Source organism: Cetorhinus maximus, chromosome 11 (genome assembly GCF_964194155.1).
Source record: "Cetorhinus maximus chromosome 11, sCetMax3.hap1.1, whole genome shotgun sequence".
In the NCBI taxonomy this organism is placed as follows: Eukaryota; Metazoa; Chordata; class Chondrichthyes; order Lamniformes; family Cetorhinidae; genus Cetorhinus; species Cetorhinus maximus.
Genome location: NC_135889.1, coordinates 7737567 through 7765020, shown reverse-complemented (window position 1 = coordinate 7765020; position 27454 = coordinate 7737567). Strand labels below are relative to the sequence as shown.

Here is a 27454-nt window from a genome sequence, read left to right as displayed (position 1 = left end):
TTGCAAGCGACTTTATAAATTTAACTTTGCAGATGAACGGGGCAGTGATTTTTTTTTAAAACAGCTACAAAGAATTACTTAAAAAAAAAGTTCTGTGGCCCAACATCTTGTGAAGCTGTTGGGTTTATTTTGGATAAACTGGCTTATTCTGTCTAGAATTTCCTCCACTCACATTTATACTGACGAATAGGAGGACAAAGTGCCAGGGCTTTTGCAACCCTTGTGGTTGAATTGCATTTAATGAGATCTTGCTCAGGATAAGCTACCCCACCTTAGTTGCTGCCTTTTCCAACACCAGCCAGGACAATTTAAAGTTATGTTTGCAAAAAGATTTTTAGTGAGCGTTTGACAGGAGAAGAAGTGTCTGTTTGTTGCAGGAATAGATTCCTTTGGGAGCTTGGAGTTCCTGGAACGGTCTCCAATTCCTACATTCCATTCCTGTAATATCCTATGCGCCCCTTCCAGTTAGACAGGCAGGCTGTGCTTTTAGACACTAATATTCGGATGCTGTCCTTACCAGAACTAGTAAGAGACTGAAGGACTGATGGATTCTTCCCCAATCCTCCACAAGATATCAGGATGAGAAATTGGACAAGCATCGAAGGAGAAATAAGCTGGTGACAGCAACTCCAAAGCAATATACTGAAGTATCTCATTTCCTCACCCAAGAGCAACCATGGCAAGCAAATTGCTTGAACTCTTAAATATTCATTTTTTCCAGCGCAAACCCAGACTAGACAAGAACCCTCCTGTGAACGCTATATAGTATTAAACATGCAATGGTTGCATAAAACATACACAAGAATAAACATAAGGTCTGGTGAAAATAAAATAAACTCTGAAAAAGAACTATGGACCTGTCAGTCAGTGTATTCAGTAAAATTACTTTCTCATCAAATGCCCAAATCAATGAATGGTTTTATAATTTCAAAATAAAATGCTCATTTATTCAGGAGCTATTTCTCCCCTTGTGTTGGAAGTGAGATCATTTCAGCTTGTTGGAAAGCCTCCACGGGCTAAGACTGTTCCATTCTCTTGCCCATTCTAATAACTGGAGTAAATACTTAGTGCTGCCAGTTCAAACTGCTCTGAGCAAGGGCTAATTTCAAACTGTTTCCCTTGGGATCCAATGGCATATACCCTACACTCTTGAAGGATGCCAATGAATCAATAGCAGAAGTTCTGGAATAGCAGAAGTTCTGGCTACAATTTTTCAATCCTTTAGATATGTAAATTATGACAAGGGACTGAATAGTAGTCTATGTAACTACTCTGTTTCTAAAGAGCATGGCTACAGGAGTACATCAGGCAACACCCTTTGACCATGCATATAAAGCTGTCTCATCCATGACCTTCACTCCATTATAAAGTCAGAGTGGATATGTTCACTGATGATTCTAACACATCAGCTCCATTCACAGCTTCTCTCTTAAGGAAGTTGCTCCTGCTGGCCTACAAAAGCCAGGATAGCACCCAGGCACATGCTGATGGATAATATAACCACTTATAGCAAGAGAAAACCCTGATATCTCCCCTATCCAAAGGCACCGCTATTGCCAGTTCCCTGTCATCGAAATATTGTTGGAGGGAGTGTTACCGTTGAGCAGAGTGAACTGGACATACCGTATTAACGCCATGGCTGCAAGAGCCAGGCCAACTGCTGGGTACTTTGCAACTTCTGATCCCTCAAAGTGCCTCCAGCCATCTACCAGGCAGGTAGGTGATGAAAGTGGTGACCACTCACTCGATGATGAATGCAGAACAGAGTAGTTTGCTTGATTGGCATCCCAGCCAGTGGACTTAGCATTCATCCTCTCCAATACTGTGACTACACTGAGCACTATCTAGAGAAGACACTGCAACAACTCACTGAAAGTTATTTCGACACCATCTCCCTCCATGTAACTTCTACTTCGAAGGAGAGCGAGAACAATTGGACATCTTCATCTCGCAATCACACACCATCCTGTCTTCACCATATATTGCTGACCCCTCAATTGCTTGGTTACTAACCTGGAATTCCCTGCCTAATACTATTGTGGGAGCACCATTACCACCTGGACTGCAGCGGTTCAGGAAGAAGGCCTACCACCATTAGCGAGGAGATGGTGGCGTAGTGGTAATGTCACTGGATTAGTAATCCAGAGGCCTGGCTAATGCTCTGGGGGCAAGGGTTCAAATCCCACTACAATAGTTGGTGGAATTTAAATTCAATTAATAAAATCTGGAGTTGAAATTAATGGTGACCATGAAACTATCATCGATTGTTGCAAAAACCCACCTGGTTCGCTAATGTCCTTTAGGGAGGGAAATCTGCTGCCCTTACCTGGCCTGGCCTACATGTGACTCCAGACCTTTAGCAATGTGGTTGACACTTAACTGCCCTCTGAAATGATCTAGCAAACACTCGGTTCATGAGAAATTAGGGGTGGGCAACAAATGCTGGCCTTGCCAGTGACACCCATATCCCAAGAAAGAATTTAAAAAATCCTTCTCCGACCATGAAGTAACTATAACCTTGCCACCATTGCCTATATTCAGAGAATGTATATTTTAGAGTGTCACAGATATTGATATGTATTGAAAAGTGAGAAGAATAAACTGGGAATTAGTCTAATGTTATCTTGGGAAACCTCTTTGAATCCATAATTTGAGATTAGACTTCACAGTCATCCAGCAAGGATTTTTTTTACACAGAATTTTCTTTGGAGGAGCATGGTACAGCTATCCTGTCTTTCAACCTTTCCCATATCTGATGCAGGAGGGAATACAATAACATCAATGGGAATTTGGTTGACGGACATGAAATAAAATGTTTGGGTTAATTGGTATTAGGAAATAGCAGCAGGAGTGGTCCAATCAGCCCTTTGAGCCTGCTCTGCCATTAAACTAGATCATGACTGATCTTCTATCTCAGTGCCATTTTCCCCACAGTATCCCCATTTCCCTTGATACCTAGAAATCTATCGATCTGTCTTGAACACACACAATGACGGACCCTCCACAGTCCTCTGGGGTAGAGAATGCCAAAGATTCACCAACCCCAGAGTGAAGAAATTTTTCCTCATCTCAGTCTAAATGGCCTGCCCCTTATTCTGAGACTGTGTCCCTGGTTCTAGAACCCCCAACTACGGGAAATATCCTTCCTACATCTGCCCTGTCAAGCCCTGTAAGAATTCTGTATGCTTCAATGGGATCACCTCTCATTCTTCAAAACTCTAGAGAATACAGGCCCAGTCTCCTCAAACTGTCCTCGTAGGACAGCCCCGCCATCCCAGGAATCAGTCTGGTGAACCTCCATTACACTCCATCTATGGGAAGTAAATCATTTCTTAGGGAAGGAGATCAAAACTGTACACAGTACTCCAGGTGAAATCACACCAAGGCTTTATACAATTGCAGCAAGACATCTTTACTCCTGTACTCAAATCCTCTTGCAATAAAGGCCAACATTTGCTTAGATTGTGGTTGACAGAACTGTTTCCCATTACTAGATTTTTCAGTAGTTTTTGGTGTGATTACAGGAGATTGCACAGTGGTTAACTAGAATCCTGATAAAACAACAAATAAGTACTATTTGTCCTTTTACTTGTTATCTACCAGTTATAGACTAATTTGGGTAAAACTCACGTGGTGGAAGCTGAGCACAGGAGAGTGGAGTAATAAAGTTTGAGCGTTAGACCTAAAGGTAAATAGATTTTGTCACTAATTACTGTAGTACTGGCAATTTTATTATCACATTAGTCAACAATAAAAGCCAGTGAAACAATTGCACATTGATCTGAAAGCAAATTCATGCGTCTAAGCATCCAATATTGCGAAATAGCACTCTGCTCCTGATCTTCGGTTTTATAGTTTAGATTTAGATAATAAACAGTTCAAAGCTTCATTCTACCCAACAATGTGGTTTGTGCTAATGATTGCTTTTTGAGAAGTTTCTGAACAGTTTTCATCCTCGTGATGTCAGTGACCCATTGATTGAAATATTATAAATTTTATCCAGTGTAATGGACTTGGGGACTGATTTCCCTGTGCTTTGCTCCAATATCTTTTGGATGAGAGGTGAAACAGAGAGACTCCACCTGCCTCCTTGGGTAGATGTAAAAATCCCGTACTGCTTGAAGGGCAGGAAAGTTCTCCATAGTGTCCTGGCTGTTATTTATCCCTCAAGCAACGTCACTAAACAGATTATCTGTCCATTATCACATTGCTGTTTGTAGGAGCTTGCTGTGTACAAATTGACTTCTGTGCTACCTGCATTACAGTAGCCACTGCAAAATGCCCTCCCTTAGGTAAAGGAAGCAAAACTGTACACAATACTCTAGTTGGGGTCTCACCAAGGTTGCATACAATTGCAGAAAGGCATCTTTACTCCTGTGGGACATCCTGAGGTTGTGAACGGCACTTTCAAATGCAGTTTTTCTTTGTTTTACTTTTGTGCTTGTAAATGCTATTTGCTAATCCCCATTCAATCTTCTCATGCCCCCACTTAGCCTTGCTAGCCTCTCTTCTTTCTTTCTGTAACTTTTGAGTGTTATTTTCTTCGGTATTGTCTCTTCCCCATCTGACCATTTTTAATTTAAAAAACCTTATTTTTGCACTTGACGTTATTACCTCTGTCACTGAAGGTGGGCAGAAGTAATGCTAATGGTGGAGGTATTGTTTTTGCCCCTGTTTGTTTGTCTGCAAACTATATATCTCAAAAACTAATGGATGGATTTCAATGAAACTTATAACGCAGGGTATGGCCCAAGGAAGAGCTGATTAGTTTTTAGAGAAGCTGCAGAACCGGATCTGGATCCTGGAATTTTTTTAAGGATCCATTATCACTGGGAGATGGGGCGAACTGACTTTTTTTAGAATGCTGCGTGTTGTTTTAATTAGAATGTTGCTGATTGTTTTAGAATGTTGTGGATTGTCTCGGCTGCTGTGGTGCAAATTTGTCATGGCTGTGAAAATGTGAGCAGAATTTTCAGAGCAGATTGTTGGATGTAGATTGGCCTGAAGCCTCCTCAGATGAAAACTCTTGATAAAAAAAATATTTTTTCAGCTTTGTAGTTAGAGAGCCTCAACCTGGCAGGGAAAAGCCTCAAGGAAGAACTGCATCATTGTAATAATGTTGAGTTAACACAGTGTGGCAAGGGTATGTGCTCCACTGAGTGTCCATTCCATGAATGGATTGGAACTCTGATGTTTGACATTCCCTCATTATATTGCATTGGAACATATTGAGGAATAATTTATATTCAATTGTTTTTCAGGTTGGTTCAAGATGTAGTATACAGAATCCTTAAAGATATTTGTTTGAAGTTTTGGGTTCATGAAGCACCAGGGACAGCAAAATTGCTGCCTTGCCATGTTGTACCCATATCTGTGCTTCAGAAGCCAGAAAGAAATAGTGATATAGTGCTTTTCACAACCACCTGTGACGACACTTGAGCTGGAAGCAGGGTAGTAAGGAAAACTTGTAATTTCTTTAAAAGGTCTGTGGAGTCTGTAATTGTTTTTAGGAATGTTTGAAAAGGACTTTTAAGAGTTTACATCAATTTTAATTTTCTTGGATAATAAATACTGGTCCATGTGACCTGGCGACCCTTGACCTGGAGATGGTACCAACAGGAAGGAAGTTGAGAAAGAAGCAATGTGGCTAGCAGACACCAAAGGACTGCTGACACAAATGAGAGTTACAAGCAGAGGAGTTGGAGGGTGAAGGTGATCGGCACACAGATGTAGACACAGAAAAAATAGACATAGGCAGAAAGAGGAACTCAGAATACTCTTGTGAGGAGAAGAGGCAAGTCTCTCTCAGAAAGAGATTTTTTTGTTTGGCAGAAAGAGAGACAGGAACTCTTGGGAGGCATTGTGCGAGCTGGCTAAAGAGGCCTAAAACTGGGAAAGCTGTGTGAATAGCTCAGAGACACTGCTGGGCACTGCTTTTCCCAGAATTGGCCAAACCATGAACTAGAATGTTATTGCTTGGTTGGTTGAAAAGGAACTCTGGAAAGCTATATCACCAGGATTGCAGAGGGGGAGAGGGCTCGTAGAAGTGTGCCTTACTAATGCTAATTATACCCGTGAAACTCGAAAGTGGAAGCTGTTGTCGGATAGGACTCCTGTGTGAATAAAGAACAGCATATTGTGGAACTGTGTAGCTATGTGGTGCCACATTTGTGTGGGGAGGGATACAAATGCTGGTGGTTGTGTAAGACGTAACTTTGTTGTATCAACTATTTAAAGTGAAGTTTACCTTTTTATTTGAAGTATCATTTACCTGTTAATTCATTTGCAATTGGCGTTGATTGATTGGTGTTACAGTACAAGTTACAAAAAGTAGAATCTTGTTGGTAATTTCTTCATTTGGGGCTCATTCAATAAATTTAGTTATTTTGGTTTATGGTTCCCCCAGGGGATTCATAACACACTTGACATCTCAAAGTGTTTCAGTCTCAATGAAATACTTTTGGAAGTGTAGTTACTGTTGCAATGTAAGAAGCACAGCAAACTCCCACACACAGCTATGTGATAATGACCAGATAATTTGACTTTTGTGATTTTGAGTGAGGGTTAAATATTGGCCAAGACATTGGGGGTAGCTCCCCTGCGCTTCTTCAAAATAGTGCCATGGGATCTTTTACATCCACCCAAGCAGGCAGATGGGACTTCGGTTTAACGTCTCATCCAAAAAACAGCACTCCTGACAGTGCAGCACTCCCTCAGCACTCCCAGAACCTTGTGATTCAGAGGCTATCCAGTGAGCCACAACTGACATAAGCATGATTGCAAGGGTTGCAACAAAATTCCAACTGACGTGCAAAGACTTGATCCCACACTTGTTCCACACACAAGGTTAACAGTCTTGCTGCTGACATAGGACCTAATTGTTCCTCGTTATGTCAGCGCCCTAGTTGTGTCTCATTGACAACTGGCATTTACTCAGTTTAACATGAAGGTAATGGTTAGAACTTGTTACTGTCTGTTTAGTTTCCTGTGCACTTTAAATTGAGAGAAGCCGCAATCATTGCCAAGCTATTGCTGCATTTTTTGCTTCATGACTGAATGGATTTGTCAACTTTTCCACTTCGTTGCCACCGCGTAGGATGTATTTTTTTATTAAATGCGCCTGGAGATTAATTAACCTTTTGAGTGACAGGTTGGAATTCATGTTAATCCCTTCTTTTGTATTCATTGACTCTCTGGTAATGCTGCATTTCATGTGGTGGTGTATTTGTGTAGTGCTGGCATGGTATATCTCTTCCAAAGAGAAGAGTGTACGATAGTTTTCATTTAAATAGTGCTTTTAAAACTTCACAGGAACATTAGCAAACAAAATTTGATACTGAGGCACTAAGATTTTTAAAATTCTTTCATTGGATGTGGGCGTCGCTGGCTACGCCAGCATTTGTTGTCCATCCCTTGTTGCCTTTGAGAAGGTGGTGCAGATTGGTCACAGCAGTAGGTTTACGAAACGTCTTAAAATAGGAGGTCAGAAGGAGGAGAGAAGGAGTATGAGAGCATAAGAGTCTCTTCAGCTGGAGGCATGACTACCAGTGGTGAGGTGAAGCAAATCGGATGCACAAGAGGCCAGAATTGTCTCAGAATTTTGTACGTGAACTGTTCGACCTGTTTGATTGAGCTTGTGATAATTTCTATTGCCGCTCTGCCGCTCCCCTTCCCCACCCCCCCACCCCCTCTGATATTGTCACAATTTTGGATCTGCATTCAGGCCTCCCAGTCTTGTTGTTCAACTAATTCTAATTTAACTCATGATCTGTAGTGCAGCCAGTGAAAATGCCACATTTTAATCTATTTGAATTGATGAACTTTTTGTCACAGGATAATTCATTACTGTGAAAATAAAACAATACTATCTAATTCTCTTGTGTTTGTATTGCTGATTTTACAACTTCCACAAACATTGCTCAGTAAACAGATCAGTACAAATCTAGCAGTTGTGTCCAGTACACTGAGTGGGCAGACTCCTAGCTCTTTTTGGGCTATCTTTTCTGATCATTGAATGTAAATTATTCGGTTAAAGACCAAAACACCAGATATCAACAACTTGTTAATGAACAATTAAAACAATAGAGCAGAAAGTAGAGGGTATATAAACTCAAGGAGTTTACAGATTACCTACTCTAAGATGGTGTTTACTTGGAAGTCATTACAATGTTTCACCTAGTCAAGATATCTCGGTGATGTCTATAAACCTTGAAATAAAATGATAGTTGAAAATCTCTTCCCCCAATTGTGCTTTAAAATATTGAATCACTTAAAAAAAGACTTGTCCATAAGGGCACAAATGACAAGGTTTTGAGCAACTTAATCTACTAAGAAATCAAACCGCTTGAAAGAAAAATGGTTGGACTTTTAATGCAGTGAGCTGTATGATCTGGAACTTGCTGCTGGAAAGGGTGGAGGAAGCAGACCTGATGGTAACTTTCAAAAGGGAATTGGACACATGCTTGAAAAGGAAACATTTGCAGGGTGATGGGGAAAGAGCAAGGGAGTGGGACTAATTGGAAAGCTCTTTCAAGTCCTTTCACAGGCACAATGGGCTGAATTGTCTCCTGTATACATGGAGAATGATGCTATGAGCCAGAGGGTTCAAAGGCCAACTTTTAAGTTATCACCAGATAACATTTTGCGTAGGGTATGAATTGAGTGACAGTACAATCAGATGGTTTTTCAGTGTGAATTATTTATCTTGTTGAACTCTTGTTTGTTCCTTTTATTAACATTGAACTACAGCTTACAAAATCCCCTTCAATACAGATAAATTTGTTCTGTTGCGCATTGGCAGTCAGCGTTTCTAAATTGGGAGAGCAGGTGAGAAAAGTGCAAATCAAAATGAAGATAAATTTTATTGAACATCTGACTTGGGAGGAGTTTGCTCTTAAAATAAATTGGAGAATTTTGCAACAGTCTTATGCCTTGTGATGATTGAAGTATTACAAATCTGTGGGTTTTGCTTCTTCGGTGTGACAAATGCATTAAGGATCTAGCCACGTTCCAGTTCTTCCAGCCCTTACGGAGATGCACAGTTACGTACATGCTGAGTGGCACTGTGATTGCAGACGTGTGCAATGGTCAGTCTAAAGTTGGAGGTTCGAGCAACTCGTAGCATTTCCTAAAGCTTGAAACTCTGCATAAACAGTAGACTGAAATAATGCTAAGGAATTGTACGTGTATCAAATCCTGAAAAGGCCTCCAGTAGTCTTGGAGCAAAACAAAGAATCGGAAGTGTGGGTTTGGGGCCAGTTCTGGTATTTTTATCTGGGCGTGACATTCATTAATGTGGCTTGAGTAGGCAGCACTTGTTTGAATGAAAAAGAAATTGACCATGCTTTGCTTGTATATTTTTCTCTGGTTACAGAAGGACCCAGACTACCTTAAGCTGTGGCTGGAGAGCTTTGTTGCAACATATGAGAAGTTTCTTGATGTTGATTTTGAAAAACCTCCCACAAGGTATGTTATGCAGGTTTCAAGAATGTTCGTGAATGTTTTTCTATTCTTGGCGTGGGTATTACCAGCAAGGCCAGCATTTATTGCCCCATCCCTAATTACCCTTGAGAAGGTGGTAGTGAGCTGCCACTTTGAACTGCTGCAGTCTGTGTGGTGTAGGTACACCCACAGTGGTATTGGGGGCATAGTTCCAGGTTTCTGACCCTCTGGCGATGAAGGAATGGCAATATACTTCAAGTCAATATGATACATGACTTGGAGGGGAACTTGGGGTTCCCATGCATCTGCCCTTGTCTTCTGAACCATAGAGGTCACCGGTTTCAAAGGTGCTGTCAAAAAAGCATTCGTGAATTGCTCCAGTGCATATTGTAGATGGTACACACAATAGATATGGTGGGCTATTAGTAGAAGGAGTGAATGTTCAAGGTGGTGAATGGGGTGCCAATCAAATGTTACTGGAAATATACTCATCCAGTTAAGCGGAGAGATTCCGTAACACTCCTGACATGTGCTTTGTAGATGGTGGAAGGGCTTAGGGAGGTGAGTTACTCATTGCAGAGTACCCAGCCTCTGACTTGCTGTTGTAGCCACAGTATTAATGTGGCTGGTACAGTTAAGTTTCTAGTCAATAATGACATCCAGGATGTTGATGGTCGAGGATTCAGTGATGGTAATGCCGATGAATATAAAGGGAGGTGCTCAGACTGTTACGAACCACGTAGAGATTGATAACTTTAAAAAAAAGAACTTCCAGTGAATGACTGAAAGGATCACACACCAAGATTTCAAGTTTTAAGACTTTTACTGTAACGAACAAACTAAAAGCAAGTTTGACTAAACACTAATTCTGGAAGCAACTCATACTCTAAACTACAGAAAGGATCCCCTTTTTAAAATGACCAAAAATCTCCGTCCACTGTTATACTTTACTCAGTCCCCTAAGTAGACACTTCATACTCTAGAAAATCAGTCCAAATCTATTCTCAGCTCCTTTCCCAGCTGGATAACTTCTACTCCACAAACTGACTTTGACAGTGAGGGAAAAATTGGAGATCCCTCCCTCGAGCCAAAGCTAGGCAAATCTCCCAGCTTCATATAAACCCTCAGAAACTTGGTTTCTTCACTCTGAGCACGCGCTCCCACTCGCACCCTGCGCGGTGAACAATAGAGATTGGCTGCCTCTGTCTCTCTGCCCTTTCACTCTCTCAAATTCTTGCAGCCTGATCCTGCCTGTGAGGTTCAATGACATTTTAAGAAAACCTGCAATTCGATCCTACCGTGGCTTCCTATGGATTCTTCCCCTCTCAAAACCTACCTCCATGGCTATGTGAATCCCATGGTCTTGTATCCAGGTAGAAATCCTATTTAGCTATCATATGAAATAGGAGCAGAAATCGACCCCTTGAGCCTGCTCTGGCTTTCAATAAGATCATGGCTGATCTGTCTGTGTTTCAAATTCCACATTCCCATCTACCCCCTATAACCTTTGATTCTCTTGTCTAACAGGAATCTATCTACCTCCGCCTTAAAAATATTCAATGACCCTGCCTCTACCGCCTTCTGAGGCAGAGTTCCAGAGTCTCACAACCTTCTGAGAGAAAAAATTGCTCCTCATCTCTGTCCTAAAAGGTCAACCCCTAATTTAAAAACAGTGCCCCCTAGTTCTGGACTCACCCACAAGAGGAAACAACCTTTCCACATCAACCTTGTCAAGACCATTCATGAGCTTTTATACTTCAATCAAGTCACCCCTCCACTCTTCTAAACTTCAGTGGAAACAAGCCCAGTCTGTCCAGCCTTTCCTCATAAGACAACCCGCACATTCCAGGTATCAGTCTAGTAAATCTCCCCTCAATCGTTTCCAACGCATTTATATCCTTTCTAACTGCACACAGTATTTGAGATGTGGTCTCACCAATGCCCTGTATAACTGAAACATAACATCCTAAACTTTTTGTGACTCATGCACCTTGAAATTCTGCAGCCGTTCTCTGTTTAAGTAATACTCTTCTTTTTTATTCTTCCTGCCACAGTGAACAACTTCACATTTTTCCACATTTTACTTCATCTTCCAAAATTTTGCCCACTCACTCAACCTATCTATATCCATCTGCAACCTCCTCATGTCCTCTTCACAACATACTTTCCTACCTATCTATATTTGTGTCATCATAAACTTAGGCACCGTGCCTTCGCTCCTCTCATCTGAGTCATTGATATTAATTGTAAAAAGTTGAGGCCCCAGCACAGACCCCTGCGGGACTCCACTCAACACATCCTGCCAGTCAGACAAAGACCCATTTATGCATACTCTTTGTTTTCTGCCTGCCAACCAATCTTCTATCCATGCTAATATGTTACCCCTATACCATGAGCTTTTATTTTCTGCAGTAACCTTTGAAGTGGCACCTTATCAAATGCCTTCTGGATAACCATGTACATATCCTTCTGGATATGTACATCTACAGGCTCACTTTATCCACAGTGCATGTCACTCCTTCAAAGAACTCCAATAAATTGGTTAAACATGATTTCCCTTTCACAAAACCATGCTGATTCTTCCTGATAACCTTGAGTTTTTCTAAGTGCCCAGCTATAACCCCCTTAATCATCGATTCTAATACCCTCTCCACTATAGATCTCAAGCTAACTGGTCTATAGTTTCGTGTTTCTGCTTCCTCCCTCCCTTCTTGAATAGAAGGGTTATATTTGCTACTTTCTGGTCTGATGGGACCTTTACAGAGTCTAGGGAATTTTGGAGAATTAATGCCAATGCATCTACCACCTCATCAGCTGCCTCTTTTAAGATCCTAGGATGAAGTCGTCAGGACCCGGAGACTTGTCAGCCCGCAGCTCCATCAGTTTGCTCAATACTGCTTCCCCAGTGATTGTAATTTCACCAAATTCCACTCTCCCTTCCACCTCCTGATTTACAGCTACTACTGGAATGTTTTTTGTATCATATATAGTGAAGACCGAAGCAAAATATTTGTTCATTTTATCCGCCATTCCCTTATTATCTACTATTAACTCCCCATTGTCACTCTAGAGGATCAACACTCATTTTACTTACACTTTTCCTTTGTAAATACCTGTAGAAACTCTTGCTATCAGTTTTTACATTTCTAGCTAGCTTCCTCTTGTACTCTAATTTCTTTCTCCTGATTAACCTATTATCTGCCATTCTTTATATTCTGACCAATCATCTGTCCTGCCACTCATCTTTGTGCAGTTATATGCTTCTTCCTTAAATTTGATGCTTTCCTTAACTTCATTAGTTAACCACGGATAGTTGGTCCTTCCATTGGAATTTTTCTCGATAGTAGGAATATACTTATTCTGAGTATTCTGAAATATCCTCTTAAATGTCTGCCACTGCTTCTCTATTGATCTATCCACAGCCTAGCATCGCAGTCACCTTCAGCTAGATCAGCTTTCATGCCCACATAGTTGCCTATATTTAAGTTTAAAGTACTAGTCTTAGACCATTCTTTATCCCTTTCAAACTGGATGTAAAATTCAATCATATTGTGGTCACTGCTACCTAGGGGTGCCTTTACCCTGAGGTCATTAATCAATCCTGTCATATTACACATTACCAGGTCTGATGTAACCTGCTCTCTGGTTGGCTTCAGAACGTGCAGCTCTAAGAAACTATCTCGAAAGCATTCTATGAACTCCTCATCCAGACTATTACTGCCAGTCTGATTTTTCTAGTTTATATGTAAATTAAAATCACCCATGATTTTTGCTGCCCCTTTATCACAAGCACCCAATGTTTCTTCTTGTATACTTTGTCCTACATTGTGGTTACTGTTAGGGGGCCTGTAGACCACTCGCACTAGTGACTTCATTCCCCTACATTTCCCTATCTTATCCAAACCGATTCTACATCCTGATCTTCTGAATCAAGGTTGTTTCTAACTATGGTGCCAATGCCATCCTTGATTAACAGTGCTACCCCTCCATCTTTACCTAGCTTCCTATTCTTCTTCAATGTCATATACCCCATAATATTCAGGACCCAATTCTTGTCATCCTGCACCCATGTCTCCGTAATGGCTATCAAATCATATTTATTTATTTCAATGCCTGCTATCAATTCATTTATTTTGTTGTGAATGCTATGTGCATTCACATGCAAAGCCTTTAGTTTTGTCTTTTTGTTATCTTTGTAACACCTAGTCTAGACTGTTGGTGTACTCATAGGTTTTTTTCTCTGTCCCTTCCTGTCATTCTCTGACCCTCATTTCCCATTTTATTATTTTGCTCTCCTGCCTTGATTCTGCCCCTTGATTTGCTACGTCTACCCAAGCTTGATCCCTCACCCCTCCTTGTTTAGTTTAAAGCCCTCTCTAATTCCCTAGTTATGCGACTCACTTGAACACTGGTCCCTGCATGGTTCAGGTGTAGTAATTCCAAAGGTAGAGCCCCACTTTTCCCCAGTACTGATGCCAGTGCCCCAGGAACCGGAACCCACTTCTCCCACACGCATTCATTTCCCTAATCTAATTTGCCCTCAGCCAATTTGCAGACAGCTCAGGTCATAATCCAGAGATTATTACATTTGAGGTTCTGCTTCTTGATTTGGTTCTTAGATCTTCATAGTGACAGTGCAGGATCCCTTTCCTTGTCCTGCCTTTGTTGTTGGTACCTATGTGTACCCTGACAACTGGATCCTCCCCCTTCATACTGTAGGTTCCACTCCAGCCCTGAGCAAATGCCCCGACCCTGGTACTGGGCAGGTAACACATCTGTCTGGACTCTTGTTCTTTGCTGCAGAGAACAGTGTCATCCCTCTCACTATACTGTCCCTTACTACCACTACATTCCTTTTTGCTACCCCCACTTGAACGTCTTCCTGTACCATGGTGCCATGGCCAGTCTGACCATCGACCCTGCAGACCTTGCTTTCGTCCACACCGGTAGCAAGCACCTTGTACCTGTTTGACAGTTGCAAAGTCTGAGCCTCCTCCACAACTTTCTGCCCAGTCCCTTTTCCTGTCTCACTCACAGTCATATCCTCCTGTCTGTCACCACTGCCCAAAACAGATGACCCTATTCTGAGAGGCATGACCATCTTCTGGAACAAAGTGCCTAGATATTTCTCCCCTTCCCTTATGTTGTGCAGTGACTGCAGCTTGGCCTCCAGATCAATAATCATGATCCAGAATTTCTTAAGCTGCTTATACTTTCTGTAGACGTGTTTGCCCTGGTTCGCCTTGGTGTCCAAAAGCCCCACATTCCACAGCTACAACACACCTGTCCTGCTATTGTTTTTTTTTAATGTTATTTAAGTAATTTAGTTTAATTACTTTCTTAATTAACTTGGAATAATTCCTACGTGTATGACAATTTACTGTGCTTATCAAAAGCTAGTACCATCCACAACTAAAAGTTGTACATTACTTAATTACAAAGGTATGTCTTTTAGGTATTTATTTTAATTTGTTTCATTTTAAAGTTCTGGTTATGTAAATAAATAGATAAAAATATGTTTATTTATTTTAATTATATAAACCCTCCTACTCCCAATAAGCTTTACTGCTATTACAAAAACCTTATTATGGAGAAAATCTTACAGTTACCAATAAATTGTACCAATATTTAAAAGATAAATGAGCAAAACAAGTAAAATACTCACCAACCAATCACTTACCATGGGGTAGTTCAGTGAGTTGGTCACTGAGATACAGGATGGCATGAAGTGGAACATCGGATATCCATTATAAACTTGCAGCCTGAGGCACTGATCATGGAAATATAGGGATGCTGCAGTTGGATCTGGCTAGGGCCAGCTTTATGCTCACTTGGGAAATATTCCATTAAAACTTTCTAATAGCTCAGGCTGTCTAAAACTTTACCATGAGGTTGGCTTTATGCAAACATATAAAACTGATGGGCAGATAAAGACCAGCTGGTCCATCAAACCTACCCCCTGCCATGATGGCCAGAACATCATGGCTAAACACTTTTTCCCTGCCCCAGCAACCTGGTAATCACCTGGGAGAGAGAAAAATAACCTGGGCCCATAGGATTTTGGAAGATTCCTGTCTGTCTGCAGATCCGCCCCCTCAACCTGCCCACCCTTGGATCAGGAGGCCACATGAACCAGTTGTTGTCTGTAAAGGCACTTACCATCTATCTATACGATGGGATCTTTGTCCTTCTTGATGGTATATAGGTAGTTAGCACCATCTCATCAGCCGACAATGCATTCCAGAGGCTTGTTACTCTCGGAAAAAGGCCTAACATTGTTTTGTAAAATGAATTATCTGAATATTCCCTGATCCCTTGGCTTCTGATTTATCTGCATAATGGAGGAGATGGCCGCTGGGGACAATGTAATTTAACAGAGAATCAATGATGCCTTGTTTTATATTCTAAAACATACACGCTGTGACATGTGCATGGAGAGCTTCAAAAACGAAAACAGAGTGATGATTGAGGAGTGAAATCCAGCATTCAAGAATATTCTCTTTACTCTGTACAGATATCACGATAACAGGCTGAATCTTTTGACTCTCATGTATCAATAAAGCAGATGAAAATGTTTAACCTGAGACCTCATTTCAGCACTTGGGATTCGTGGACTGAATTCTTGTAAAGGGGCAGATGGTTCACCTTTCGTTGAATGGATTACTTATCTGACTGCCACCTACCCCAGCCATTGCAGGTCTGGCTCCGAGAATAATTTGATAGTAATAGTGGTAATCATTATTTCACTGGGGCCTGATCGGGCAAGATCTGTGTCATTGTGCAGGAGTGTGATGGGGCAGAGCATGATGACCAGTTGTTTGAAGTGGGGGAAGACCTATCAGCATTGGAGTACTAGTAGTCACTCCTGGTGACGGCTGATGGTTTTGTCATGATCTATTCACCCATTAGTGTCAGCAGTAATTGATCAAATCTTTTTTTTCAGAGAATCATCCCTATAAGAGGCCAATTGGCCAATGGTGAATGCGCCGTTTCTTTGAAGCAACTATCCCTTTAGAGTCACTAACCCTGAATTTTCCCCATAGCTGTGCAAATTTTACAAATACATCTAATGCTGTTTTGAAAGTTACTGGTGAATCTGCTTCCATCACTCTTTCAGACAGCGCATTCTGATCTTAACAACTTGCTGCATTTAAAAAAACTGTTCATTTCCCTCCAGTTCTTTTGGTCTCTTCTGCCTGGCTTCTTCTCTATTATTACTCACTGCCCTTCAATGCTTCTCACCAGAGAAGGTTGTCAAATTATCTGCTTCTGGGCCTCTTGAAAGTGTTGGCAGGTGTTTGACAATGCCCTGGACGGTTGTCTCTAACAAATCGCTTTGCCTATCTACAGATGGAGGAATGATGCACTCACTAGAGCACAAGAAATAGGAGTAGACCACACAGCCCTTCGAGCCTGCTCCACCATTCAATACAATCATGGCTGATCTTGGGCTACAGATCCACTTTCCCGCCAGCTCCCCATGAGAGACCAACAATCTGTCCATCCCAACCTTAAATGTATTCAGCAATGGCGCATCCACATCTGGGGCAGAAAATTCCAAAGATTCACAACGGTTTGAGTGAAGTATTTTCTCCTCATCTCAGTCCTAATGACCAGCCCCTTACACTGAGACTGTGCCCCCATGTTTTAGATTCCTCAGCCAGTGGCAAACAACCTCTCAGTATCTATCCTATTCAGCCCCTTCAGAATCTTGTATGCTTCAATGAGATCACCTCTCATTCTTCTGAACCCAGAGAATATAGACCCAATTCACTCATCCTCTCATCATAGAACAACCCCCTCATCCCAGGGACCAATTTAGTGAATCTTCACTGTACTGCCTCCAATGCAAGTATATCTTCTTAAATGTGGAGACCAAAAATGCGCACACAACTCCAGATGCGGTCTCACCAAAACCCTGTACAACTCCAGCAAGATTTCTTTATTCTTTTATTCCAGTCCCCTTGCAATAAAGGCCAATATGCCATTTGTCTTCCTAATTGCTTGCTGTACCTGCATGCTAACTTTCCACGTTCCTTGTACAAGCACAGCCAAGTCTCATTGCGCATTCACACTTACAAGTTTCTCACCTTTTAAAAAATATGCTGCTTTTCTATCCTTTTGACCAGTGAATAGCTTCACACTTCCCTGTATTATAATCCATTTGCCATCTTGTTGCCCACTCACTTAACCTGTCTATATCTCTTTTCAGCCTCTATGTCCTTATCTTTCCACCTAGCTTTGTATCATCAGCAAACTTAGATATAGCTTGTAAATATCTGAGGTCCCAGCACTGACCCTTGTGGCACTCCACTATTCAGTACCTGCCAACTTGAAAAAGTCCCATTTATGTCCACTGTCTGCTTCCCATCTGTTAACCAATCCTCTATCCATGATAATATATTACCTCCAACTCCATGCACACTTATCTTGCCTGTTAGCCTTTTGTGTGGCACCTTATTGAAATCCTTTTGGAAATCCAGGTATACTACATCTACTGGTTCCCCTTTATCTACCCTACTAGCTACATCCTCAAAAAAGTCCAAAATTTGTTAAATAGTTTCCCTTTAGTAAAACCATGTTGACTTGCCTGATCATACAATGCTTTTCTAAGCGCATTGTTAACACTTCCTTAATAATAGATTCCTGCATTTTCCCAACAACTGATGTTAAGCTAACTGGCCTGTAGTTCCCTGTTTTCTCTCTCCCTCCTTTCTTGAAAAGCAGAGTAACATTTGCCAACTGACCTCAGCCCCAGTGTCAGTATGATCGAGCAGTTGCAGGATAAACCCACTTTGTGGAAAGGGATATGAGGGTCTGAGAGTCACCAGGGCACCCAACTTGGGATAGATTATACAGCAAGTTATTTTAGTACTCTGTTTAGTTAGGTTGATGCACACATTGTAAATATTAATTTTGCTCACGTACTTTGACAAATGGATTGGGACTGATTCTGTAACATCAACTACAAAAACTCTCCCAGCCAGAAACAAAAAAAAATGCAGCCTGGTTTTGCAGGTTCAAGGACAGCTGTTATTTTTCAGTCTGACTAGCAGAGTTGCTCAGCTATTCAAATATGTTTTTTTTTTATTCTCCCTTATTCTGTCAAAACTCTGTATAACCAGTTCCCATTCGGTACAAAAAGATTTGGATGAGCATCTTTAACTAAAAAAACATGCCGATCCCCATAATCCTGTCGAACCATTTGCTGGCAGAATCTATGTGGACGTCAATGCCAATGGCTAGAATCAAGTTTCAGTACGGGGTTTCTGTGGGGCTGCCAGATGGAAAAGTCTTAGTTAACATGGGTTTGATAAGTGAGGAGGGGGGCACTGTTAGAGTGAAAATATTCCCCACTTTCACAAATTCCTTTATATTGTTGGTGGGGTTGTGGCAGGGCAGGGGAGATTAGGCATTAATCGACTTTACAGCACAGACACAGATCATTCGGCCCAACTGGTCTATCCTGGTGTTTATGCTCCACCCAAACCTCTCAATCCTCTTCATTCCTTGCGTTACTTACTCCCTTATGTGCAGCTTTCTCCTAAATGCATCTATGCCAAATACCTCAGGCAATCCATGTGAGTTCCACTCTCTGGATAAAGAAGTTTCTCTTGCATTCCCTATTGGATTTATTTGTGATCATCTTATATTTGTGACCCCCAGTTTTTACTTCCCCCACAAATGGAGATGTCTTCTCAATGACATTTCTATCAACCGGCTTCATAACCTAAAATACTTCTATTACGGTATCCCTCAGTCTTTGCTTTTCTAGAAGAAGGAACTCCAGCTTGTTAAGTCTTTCCTAATGAGTTATAACCACTGCTTCCTTGTAAATCTCTTTTGCACCTTCTCCAGTGCCTCTATATCCTTTTTATAATGTGAAGGCCAAAACTGTGCACTGCCGTCTAACCAAGGTTCTGTATGCGTTTTAACACAGAGTAACACAAGTTCTCAGTTCTATTCCTTTAGAAATGCATCACAGAATATTTAATATTTATGAATAGTACTGCTCAATCCAAGTTACAATGATAGCAAAACTGAGCCATGTAGAGACTGACAAAGGTGAGGTTGATGACCCAGTTGTATACAGGGTGAGATTGTTCCCTGGGGGCTTTGAGTTTCCACATGCAGAAAATAGGAATTTGTAAAAGTTTGGACTAAAGGGAAACCACAGCTATTCCTGTTTGGTTTTGTGTGATGTTTTCTTTTGCACCTTGTTAAATCCACCGCATAAATTCCCTGATGGTTGAGGAAGTTTTATCCAAAAGACGAGGAATTAATCAAGGCTTAATTCCCAGCCAGCCCTGACTTGGTTAATCTCAGCAAGGACAGCTCTAGGGGCAGTATGATTAGCCTCAGTGTCAGGCAGCATGATTAGCGTCAGGGAAAACTGGAATCAGGTCCCTACTTCAGCGGATCCCACTGCAGGTTTGCATTATGTGGACATTGGCTGACTCCTGCTCCTAATGCGTAAAAATCCTAATTCCTATTATGAGACAGCAGGATCCGGCTCGATTGTGATGACCCTGTAGTTGAAGGGCCTGCTGGCATTCGCTGTCAAGATTAAGAGGGCACTTGAAAGAAGACTGGTGCCCGTGGAAGCCTACTCCTGCAAGATGTCAAACCCTTCAGGGGAGAAAGGGAAGGGAGAAGGTGTATTGTCAGTATTCAATGAAACCACAGAAGTAATGCACCATATTTCAGAATCAGTATTACTTTTTAAATGCTATATCTGACACATCTATTACTATCGCGCAAGGATACAAAAATATACAGTGAAACCACATACTATTTATAGTGATATGCAGTCGGCAGTGGTAATTTTGAAGAACCTGGCAAGTTTTCTGCCTTTCAGCCAGATGGCCGTGGATCCAGGCTTGTTGTTTCGGAACAGCTGGCGTACGGCCTGTTTTAATGCAGTCATGTGCTTGAACAGTTCAGATGATGCAATAGGCTGAAAGAGAAAAGCTTAAGCTGTTTTCAGTAGAAAATCCAAATACTGCGTTTGTGTTGCTGGTTTAAACATTCAAGACGCCGTCCTCTGTTTTCGAATCGTGAAATCAAACTTCTTATTTCACTCACATGCACATAATTTGTGTACCTTAATTAGCCACTATTAACACCATTTGAATTCATTCTTCAAACAGTGGTGTGCAACAGGGACCAATGCTGGGGCCTCAACTATTTACAACCTGTATAAATGACTTGGATGAAGGGACTGAATGTACAGTTGCTAAACTTGTTAATGACATAAAGATAAGTAGGAAAGTAAGTTGTGAAGAGGACATAAGGAGTCTGCAAAGGGATATAGACAGGTTAAGTGAGTGAGTAAAAATTTGGCAGATGGAGTATAATGTGGGAAAATGTGAACTTGTCCACTTTGGTAGGAAGGATAGAAAAGCAGCATATTATTTAAATGGAGAGAGATTGCGGAACTCTGAGGTACAGAGGGATCTGGGTGTCCTGGTACATGAATCAGGAAAAGTTAGTATGCAGGTGTAGCAAGTGATTAGGAAGGCAGATGGAATGTTGTTATTTATTACAAGGGGAATGGAATATAAAAGTAAGGGAGTTTTGCTACAATTGGTGAGACCACATCTAGAGTACTGTGCAGTTTTGTTCTTCTTATTTAAGAAAGAATGCAATTGCATTGGAAGCAGTTCAGAGAAGGTTCATTTGACTGATCCTTGATGAGGGGGTTATCTTCTGAGGGAAGGTTGGACAGGCTGCCTGTATGCATTGGAGTTTAGAAGAATGAGAGGTGACCTTATTGAAACACTTAAGATCCTGAGGGGACTTGACAGGGCGGATGCTGAAAGGATGTTTCCCCTTATGGGAGAGACTAGAACTAGGGTACACAGTTTGAAAATAAGGGGCCTCCCATTTAAGATGGAGATGATAATTCTTTTCCCTGAGGGTGGTTTGTCTGTGGAATTTGCTTCCCCAGACGGCTGTGGAGTCTGGGTCACTGAATATTTTAAAAGCTGAGTTAGATAGATTCCTGACTGACATGGGAGTCAAAGGGTATAAAGGGTAAACAGGACAGTTAGAGGTACTTGCTCCCTGTGTGGATGAGGAAGAGGGCTGTAGGGAGGATGAGCCAGCTGACCACGGCACCGTGGCACAGGAGGCCATTCAAGAGGAGGGAGCAAAAAGACAAGTGGTAGTTCTAGGGGATTCTATAATTAGGTGAATTGATAGCATCCTTTGTAAGCAGGATCGAGAGTCCCGCATGGTATGTTGCCTGCCCGGTGCCAGGGTGAGGGACATCTCTGACCGGCTTGAAAGGATATTGGAGAGGGAGGAGGAGGATCCAGTTGTTGTGGTCCACATCGGGACAAATAACATAGGTAAGACTAGGAAAGAGGACCTGTTTGGGGATTATCAGGAGCTAGGAACTAAATTAAAGAACAGGTCCTCAAGGGTTATAATCTCCGGATTACTACCCGAGCCACATGCAAATTGGCATAGGGACGCGAGAATAAGGGAAGTAAACACGTGGCTAAAGGAGTGGTGCAGGAAAGAGGGGTTCCATTCCGTGGGGCACTGGCATCAGTATTGGAACAGGAGGGATCTGTACCGTTGGGACGGTCTCCACCTGAACCGATCTGGGACCAATGTTCTAGCGAAAAGGGTAAACAGGGTGGTCAACAGGACTTTAAACTAGAAAGTGAGGGGGGAAGGGAAGGGTAAAACTCCAAGAAATATGACTAATGGGAAACAAAGCAGCAGGTTAGCGTGTGGAGGGGTGGATTCAACTTCATGGAAAATTATGAAAAAACTGAAAAGAAAGGAGAGCCCAGGAGAGGCTATTAAAGTCCCCAGAACACAAAATAGGACAGAGTGTTTGGAAAGGGCTAGGAATCTAACTTCAAGCACATCAGATAAAGGGACGACAATGAGAAAGGGGACAGGAAATACAGGACTGAAGGTGTTGTATCTGAATGCAAGCAGTATACGAAATAAAGTAAATGAGCTTGTGGCGCAGATTGAAATTGGCAGGTATGATGTGGTGGGCATCACGGAGATATGGCTGTAAGGGGATCATGACTGGGAGCTAAATATCCAAGGATAAACATCCTATCGAAAAGATAGGCAGGTTGGCAGAGGGGGTGGGGTTGCTTTGTTAGTAAGAAATGAAATTAAATCGATAGCAAGAAATGACGTAGGGTCAGATGATGTAGAATCTGCGTGGGTAGAGTTGAGGAACCGCAAAGGTAAAAAAACCATAATGGCAGTTATGTACAGGCCTCCGAACAGTAGTCAGGATGTGGGGCACAAGATACACCAGGAGATAGAAAAGGCGTGTAAGAAAGGCAAGGTTACAGTGATCTTGGGGGATTTCAATATGCAGGTAGACTGGGAAAATCAAGTTGGTAGTGGATCCCAAGAAAAGGAATTTGTGGAATGTCTACGAGATGGCTTTTTGGAGCAGCTTGTGGTGGAGCCCACTAGGGAACAGGAAATTCTAGATTTAGTGATGTGTAATGAGGCAGATTTGATAAGGGAGCTTAAGGTGAAGGAACCCTTAGGAGGAAGTGACCATAATATGATAGAATTTACCCTGTAATTTGAGAGGAAAAAGCTGGAATCAGATGTAACGGTATTACAGTTGAATAAAGGCAACTACAGAGGCATGAGGGAGGAGGTGGCCAGAATTGACTGGGAGATGAGCCTAGCAGGAAAGACAGTGGAACAGCAATGGCAGGAGTTTCTGGGAGTAATTTGGGAGACACAGCAAAAATTCATCCCTCGGAAGAAGAAGCATACTGAAGGGAGGACGAGGCAACCATGGCTGACAAGGGAAGTCAGGGACAGCATAAAAGCTAAAGAGAAAGCATACAATACGGCGAAGAGCAGTGGGAAGCCAGGGGATTGGGAAGCCTACAAAGACCAACAGAGGACAACTAAAAAAGAAATAAGGAGGGAGAAGATTAAATATGAGGGTAAACTAGCCAGTAATATAAAAGAAGATTGCAAGAGTTTTTTTAGATATATAAAGGGTAAGAGAGAGGCAAAAGTGGACATTGGGCCACTGGAAAATGACGCTGGAGAAGCAGGAGTGGGGAACAAAGAACAAAGAAACGGCGGAGGAACTGAATAAGTACTTTGCGTCAATCTTCACGGTGGAAGACACGAGTAACATCCCCAAAGTTCAAGAGAGTCAGGGGGCAGAGGTGAGTATGGTGGCCATTACCAAGGAGAAGGTGCTAGGAAAACTGAAAGGTCTGAAGGTGGATAAATCACCTGGACCAGATGGATTACACTCCAGAGTTCTGAAGGAGATAGCTAAAGAGATATTGGAGGCGTTAGTGGTGATCTTTCAGGAATCACTGGATCAGGGAGGGTCCCAGAGGACTGGAAAATCGCTAATGTAATCCCCCTGTTTAGGAAGAGAGTGAGGCAAAAGACGGGAAATTACAGGCCGATTAGCCTAACCTCGGTCATTGGTAAGATTTTAGAGTCCATTATTAAGGATGAGATTTCAGAATACTTGGAAGTGCATGGTAACATAGGGCATTCTTTGAGGAGGTAACGAGTAGGTTAGACAAAGGAGAGCCAATGGATGTTATCTACTTGGACTTCCAGAAGGCCTTTGACAAGGTGCCGCACAGGAGGCTGCTCAGTAAGATGAGAGCCCATGGTGTTAGAGGCAAGGTACTAGCATGGACAGAAGATTGGCTGTCTGGCAGGAGGCAGAGAGTGGGGATAAGGGGGTCCTTCTCAGGATGGTGGCCGGTGACTAGTGGAGTTCCACACGGGTCAGTGTTGGGACCACAACTTTTCACTTTATACATTAATGATCTAGATGAAGGAACTGAGGGCATCCTGGCTAAGTTTGCAGATGATACAAAGATAGGTGGAGGGACAGGTAGTATTGGAGACGGGGAGGCTGCAGAAGGAGTTGGACAGGTTAGGAGAAGTGGCAGATGGAATACAGTGTGGGGAAGTGGGAGGTCATGCACATTGGTAGGAAGAATAGAGGCATAGACTATTTTCTAAATGGGGAGAGAATTCAGAAATCTGGAGTGCAAAGGGACTTTGGGAGTCCTAGTTCAGGATTCTCTTAAGGTTAACTTGCAGGTTGAGTCGGTAGTTAGGAAGGCAAATGCAATGTTGGCATTTATTTCGAGAGGACTAGAATTTAAAGCAGGGATGTGCTGCTGAGGCTTTATAAGGCTCTGGTCAGACCACATTTAGAATATTGTGAGCAATTTTGGGCCCCATATCTCAGGAAGGATGTGCTGGCCCTGGAGAGGGTCCAGAGGAGGTTCACGAGAACGATCCCAGGAATGAAAGGCTTAACATATGAGGAACGTTTGAGGACTCTGGGTCTATACTCGATGGAGTTTAGAAGGATGAGGGGAGATCTGATTGAAACTTACAGAATACTGAAAGGCCTGGATAGAGTGGACGTGGGGAAGATGTTTCCATTAGTAGGAGAGACTAGGACCCGAGGGCACAGCCTCAGAGTAAAGGGAAGACCTTTTATAACAGAGATGAGGAGAATCTTCTTTAGCCAGGGAGTGGTGAATCTATGGAATTCATTGCCACAGAAGACTGTGGAGACCAGGTCATTGAGTGTATTAAAGACCGAGATAGATAGGTTCTTGATTGGTAAGGGGATCAAAGGTTACAGGGAGAAGGTGGGAGAATGGGGTTGAGAAACTTATCAGCCATGATTGAATGGCGGAGCAGATTCGATGGACGGATGGCCTAATTTCTGCTCCTATGTCTTATGGTCTTATAGAGGCCACAGTCAGATCAGCCGTGATCTTATCAAATGGTGGCGCAGCTCAAGAGGCTGAATGGCCTACTGCTCCCAGTTCATATGTTTGTATGAATGTTTGTAACCAGGCAGATCCATACTGTCTTTCTTTCAGATTACAGACAAAGTAGTGTTTGTTTTGAGGCAACCCTTAAAGTAACAAGTCTCCAAATGTGTTGCACTGAAACAAGTGATGGATTTAGCTATCGATAAAGCTCTAGGTGCCACGACTATCCAAACCTGCTAAATAGAATAAGCATCACGCTGGAGTTCCACACAGCTCCCTGAAACATCAGTTGGTAGCGATATCCGCAAGCGACTCAGTGGTGGAAACTTGCAAAAATGTTTGTAAGAATAAGCTGCCATAATATAAGGGAACTGCCAATAAATCCAATAGGGAATTTGGGAGAAATGTCTCTATCTAGAAGAGTGGGAAGAATGTGGAATTCAATACCATGGGGAGTAGCTCAGACGCATTTAAGGGAAAGCCAGATAAACACATGGTGGGGGAGAGGAGAAGGAAATAGAGGGTTATGTTGATATGGTTAGATGAAGAGGGGTAGGTGGCATGTCGTGTGGAGCATAAACACTGGCATCAACCAGATGGGCCAAATGCCCTGTCACCTGTGTATTTCTGTGTACGTAATTCCCTTCCACTTTGTGCTGCTGTGCTGTTGTGAATGCCACTGCAGGCCCAAATGACGTTCTGGATATACAGGCAGTATACGAAGACAGGCTCCCACGTCTATTCTCCTTCTGGCTTAAGTCAGGTTCCATCCCAAGAGTTCTGAAAAAGAGTCGCATAGCTCTCCTTCCAAAACCAGATGACGCCAAAAAGCTGAAAAACATAGACAACTGGCAACCAATAGCAATCGGTTCAATCTTACTATGGCTCTTTACCAAAATCATTGACAAACGATTGAGCGAGGTGGTACAGAAATGTGATTTAAAACACTTTTGTTTGAATGAATGCTATCCCCATTAAAATTGACTTCTGCCCAATTTTTGCCGTTATTAAGCATTTCTTGTTTGATATCATTGGGTGACGGCAAATGAAATTTGCTTTTATGTCACTGTAAAGGAGGTGAACTAATGTTAATAGAGAAAGCAGTTCTCTCTCAAAACCTCAAAGTTGCCATACTTATATGAAAGCAAAAGGTGCAAATTTATTTATTTATTCATACAATATGGTATATGAAGTTCAGTACTGGTCTGATGCCAGGTATATAGTCCGTACATCCCAATGATTGGCAGATTGTATCAAACAGGACATCCCTTCAGCTGATTGCAACAGGCAAAGTACTGACAGTACCCAACCAGCCTGTGCTTACAAAACTCAAAACAGTGTCCAACATTAGATGTGATTCTGCGATTGAACAACACTTATGAAACAAAAATAAAAATACCTGGAAAAACTCAGCAGGTCCGACAGCATCCGCGGAGAGGAACGCAGCCAACGCCTCGAGTCCGCATGACTTCTCAACAGAACTTATGAAACAATCCTGGTTGTGCTAGGAATTACATTGAAAACCAATTTAAGATTATCACTCAGGCTCGCAGTGTGGCTCACTTATGCATGCTAGAAGCTACACATATTCACACATGGCCCTGACCTTTGCAGACAAAAGGAACATGTCCACATATTGTGCCTTTTTCCACTAAACAAAAGCTTAGGGAACAGCTAATCCCTGGTTCATTCCCCAGGGCAATGCCTTGACCAATCAGAGTTGACCTGTCTGGCTTGAATTTGCACAAAGCTGGGCAGGTAACTGTTCCATGCTGCATTCTCCATGGCGATGCCTCCATCAATCAGAGCCCACTTGCCAACCAATCTGCACACTCTTCTCATGCAATGTAAATTGTTGTTTTCCCCGTTACTGTTGGTAATTTCTTGCAAGCTATCCTGATGAGTGCAAAAAGAAAAGCTTTGGTAGCATGTCTCTTTTTTCAGCAATACTCAAATGTATTTTGCTATACTTTTCCCTGATGTACAGTTGCCTGGATGAACCCACCCAACCCTGCTTCCCCCTAGTGGAGCACTTCATGTCTGTTGATATCACTTGGAGAGTTTGGGGGCAATAAAAAACATGCTTGATCACCTGTTATGTTTGCAAAAGGACTTGTGCTTAGGGAGATTTCTTTAGATAGATTCCGGGCAAATTAATATGCGTTGAAATTTAACCTCCGTGTGATTGGAGTTACTTCATATGTTGGGGATAGTACATTCTAGATCTCAACAAC

At 42.1% G+C, this 27454-nt stretch overlaps 1 protein-coding gene across 6 annotated transcripts in view; it reads left to right on the top strand.

Annotated features, from left to right (window-relative positions):
• nbeal1 (neurobeachin-like 1) overlaps positions 1–27454 on the top strand; it is a 272851-nt gene that overhangs the window by 63625 nt on the left and 181772 nt on the right. For all 6 annotated transcript variants that reach the window (XM_078551460.1, XM_078551459.1, XM_078551456.1 and 3 more), the window contains exon 2: positions 9374–9465. In XM_078551460.1, coding sequence (XP_078407586.1) covers positions 9374–9465 — 92 coding nt within the window. The remainder of the gene's footprint in view (positions 1–9373; positions 9466–27454) is intronic.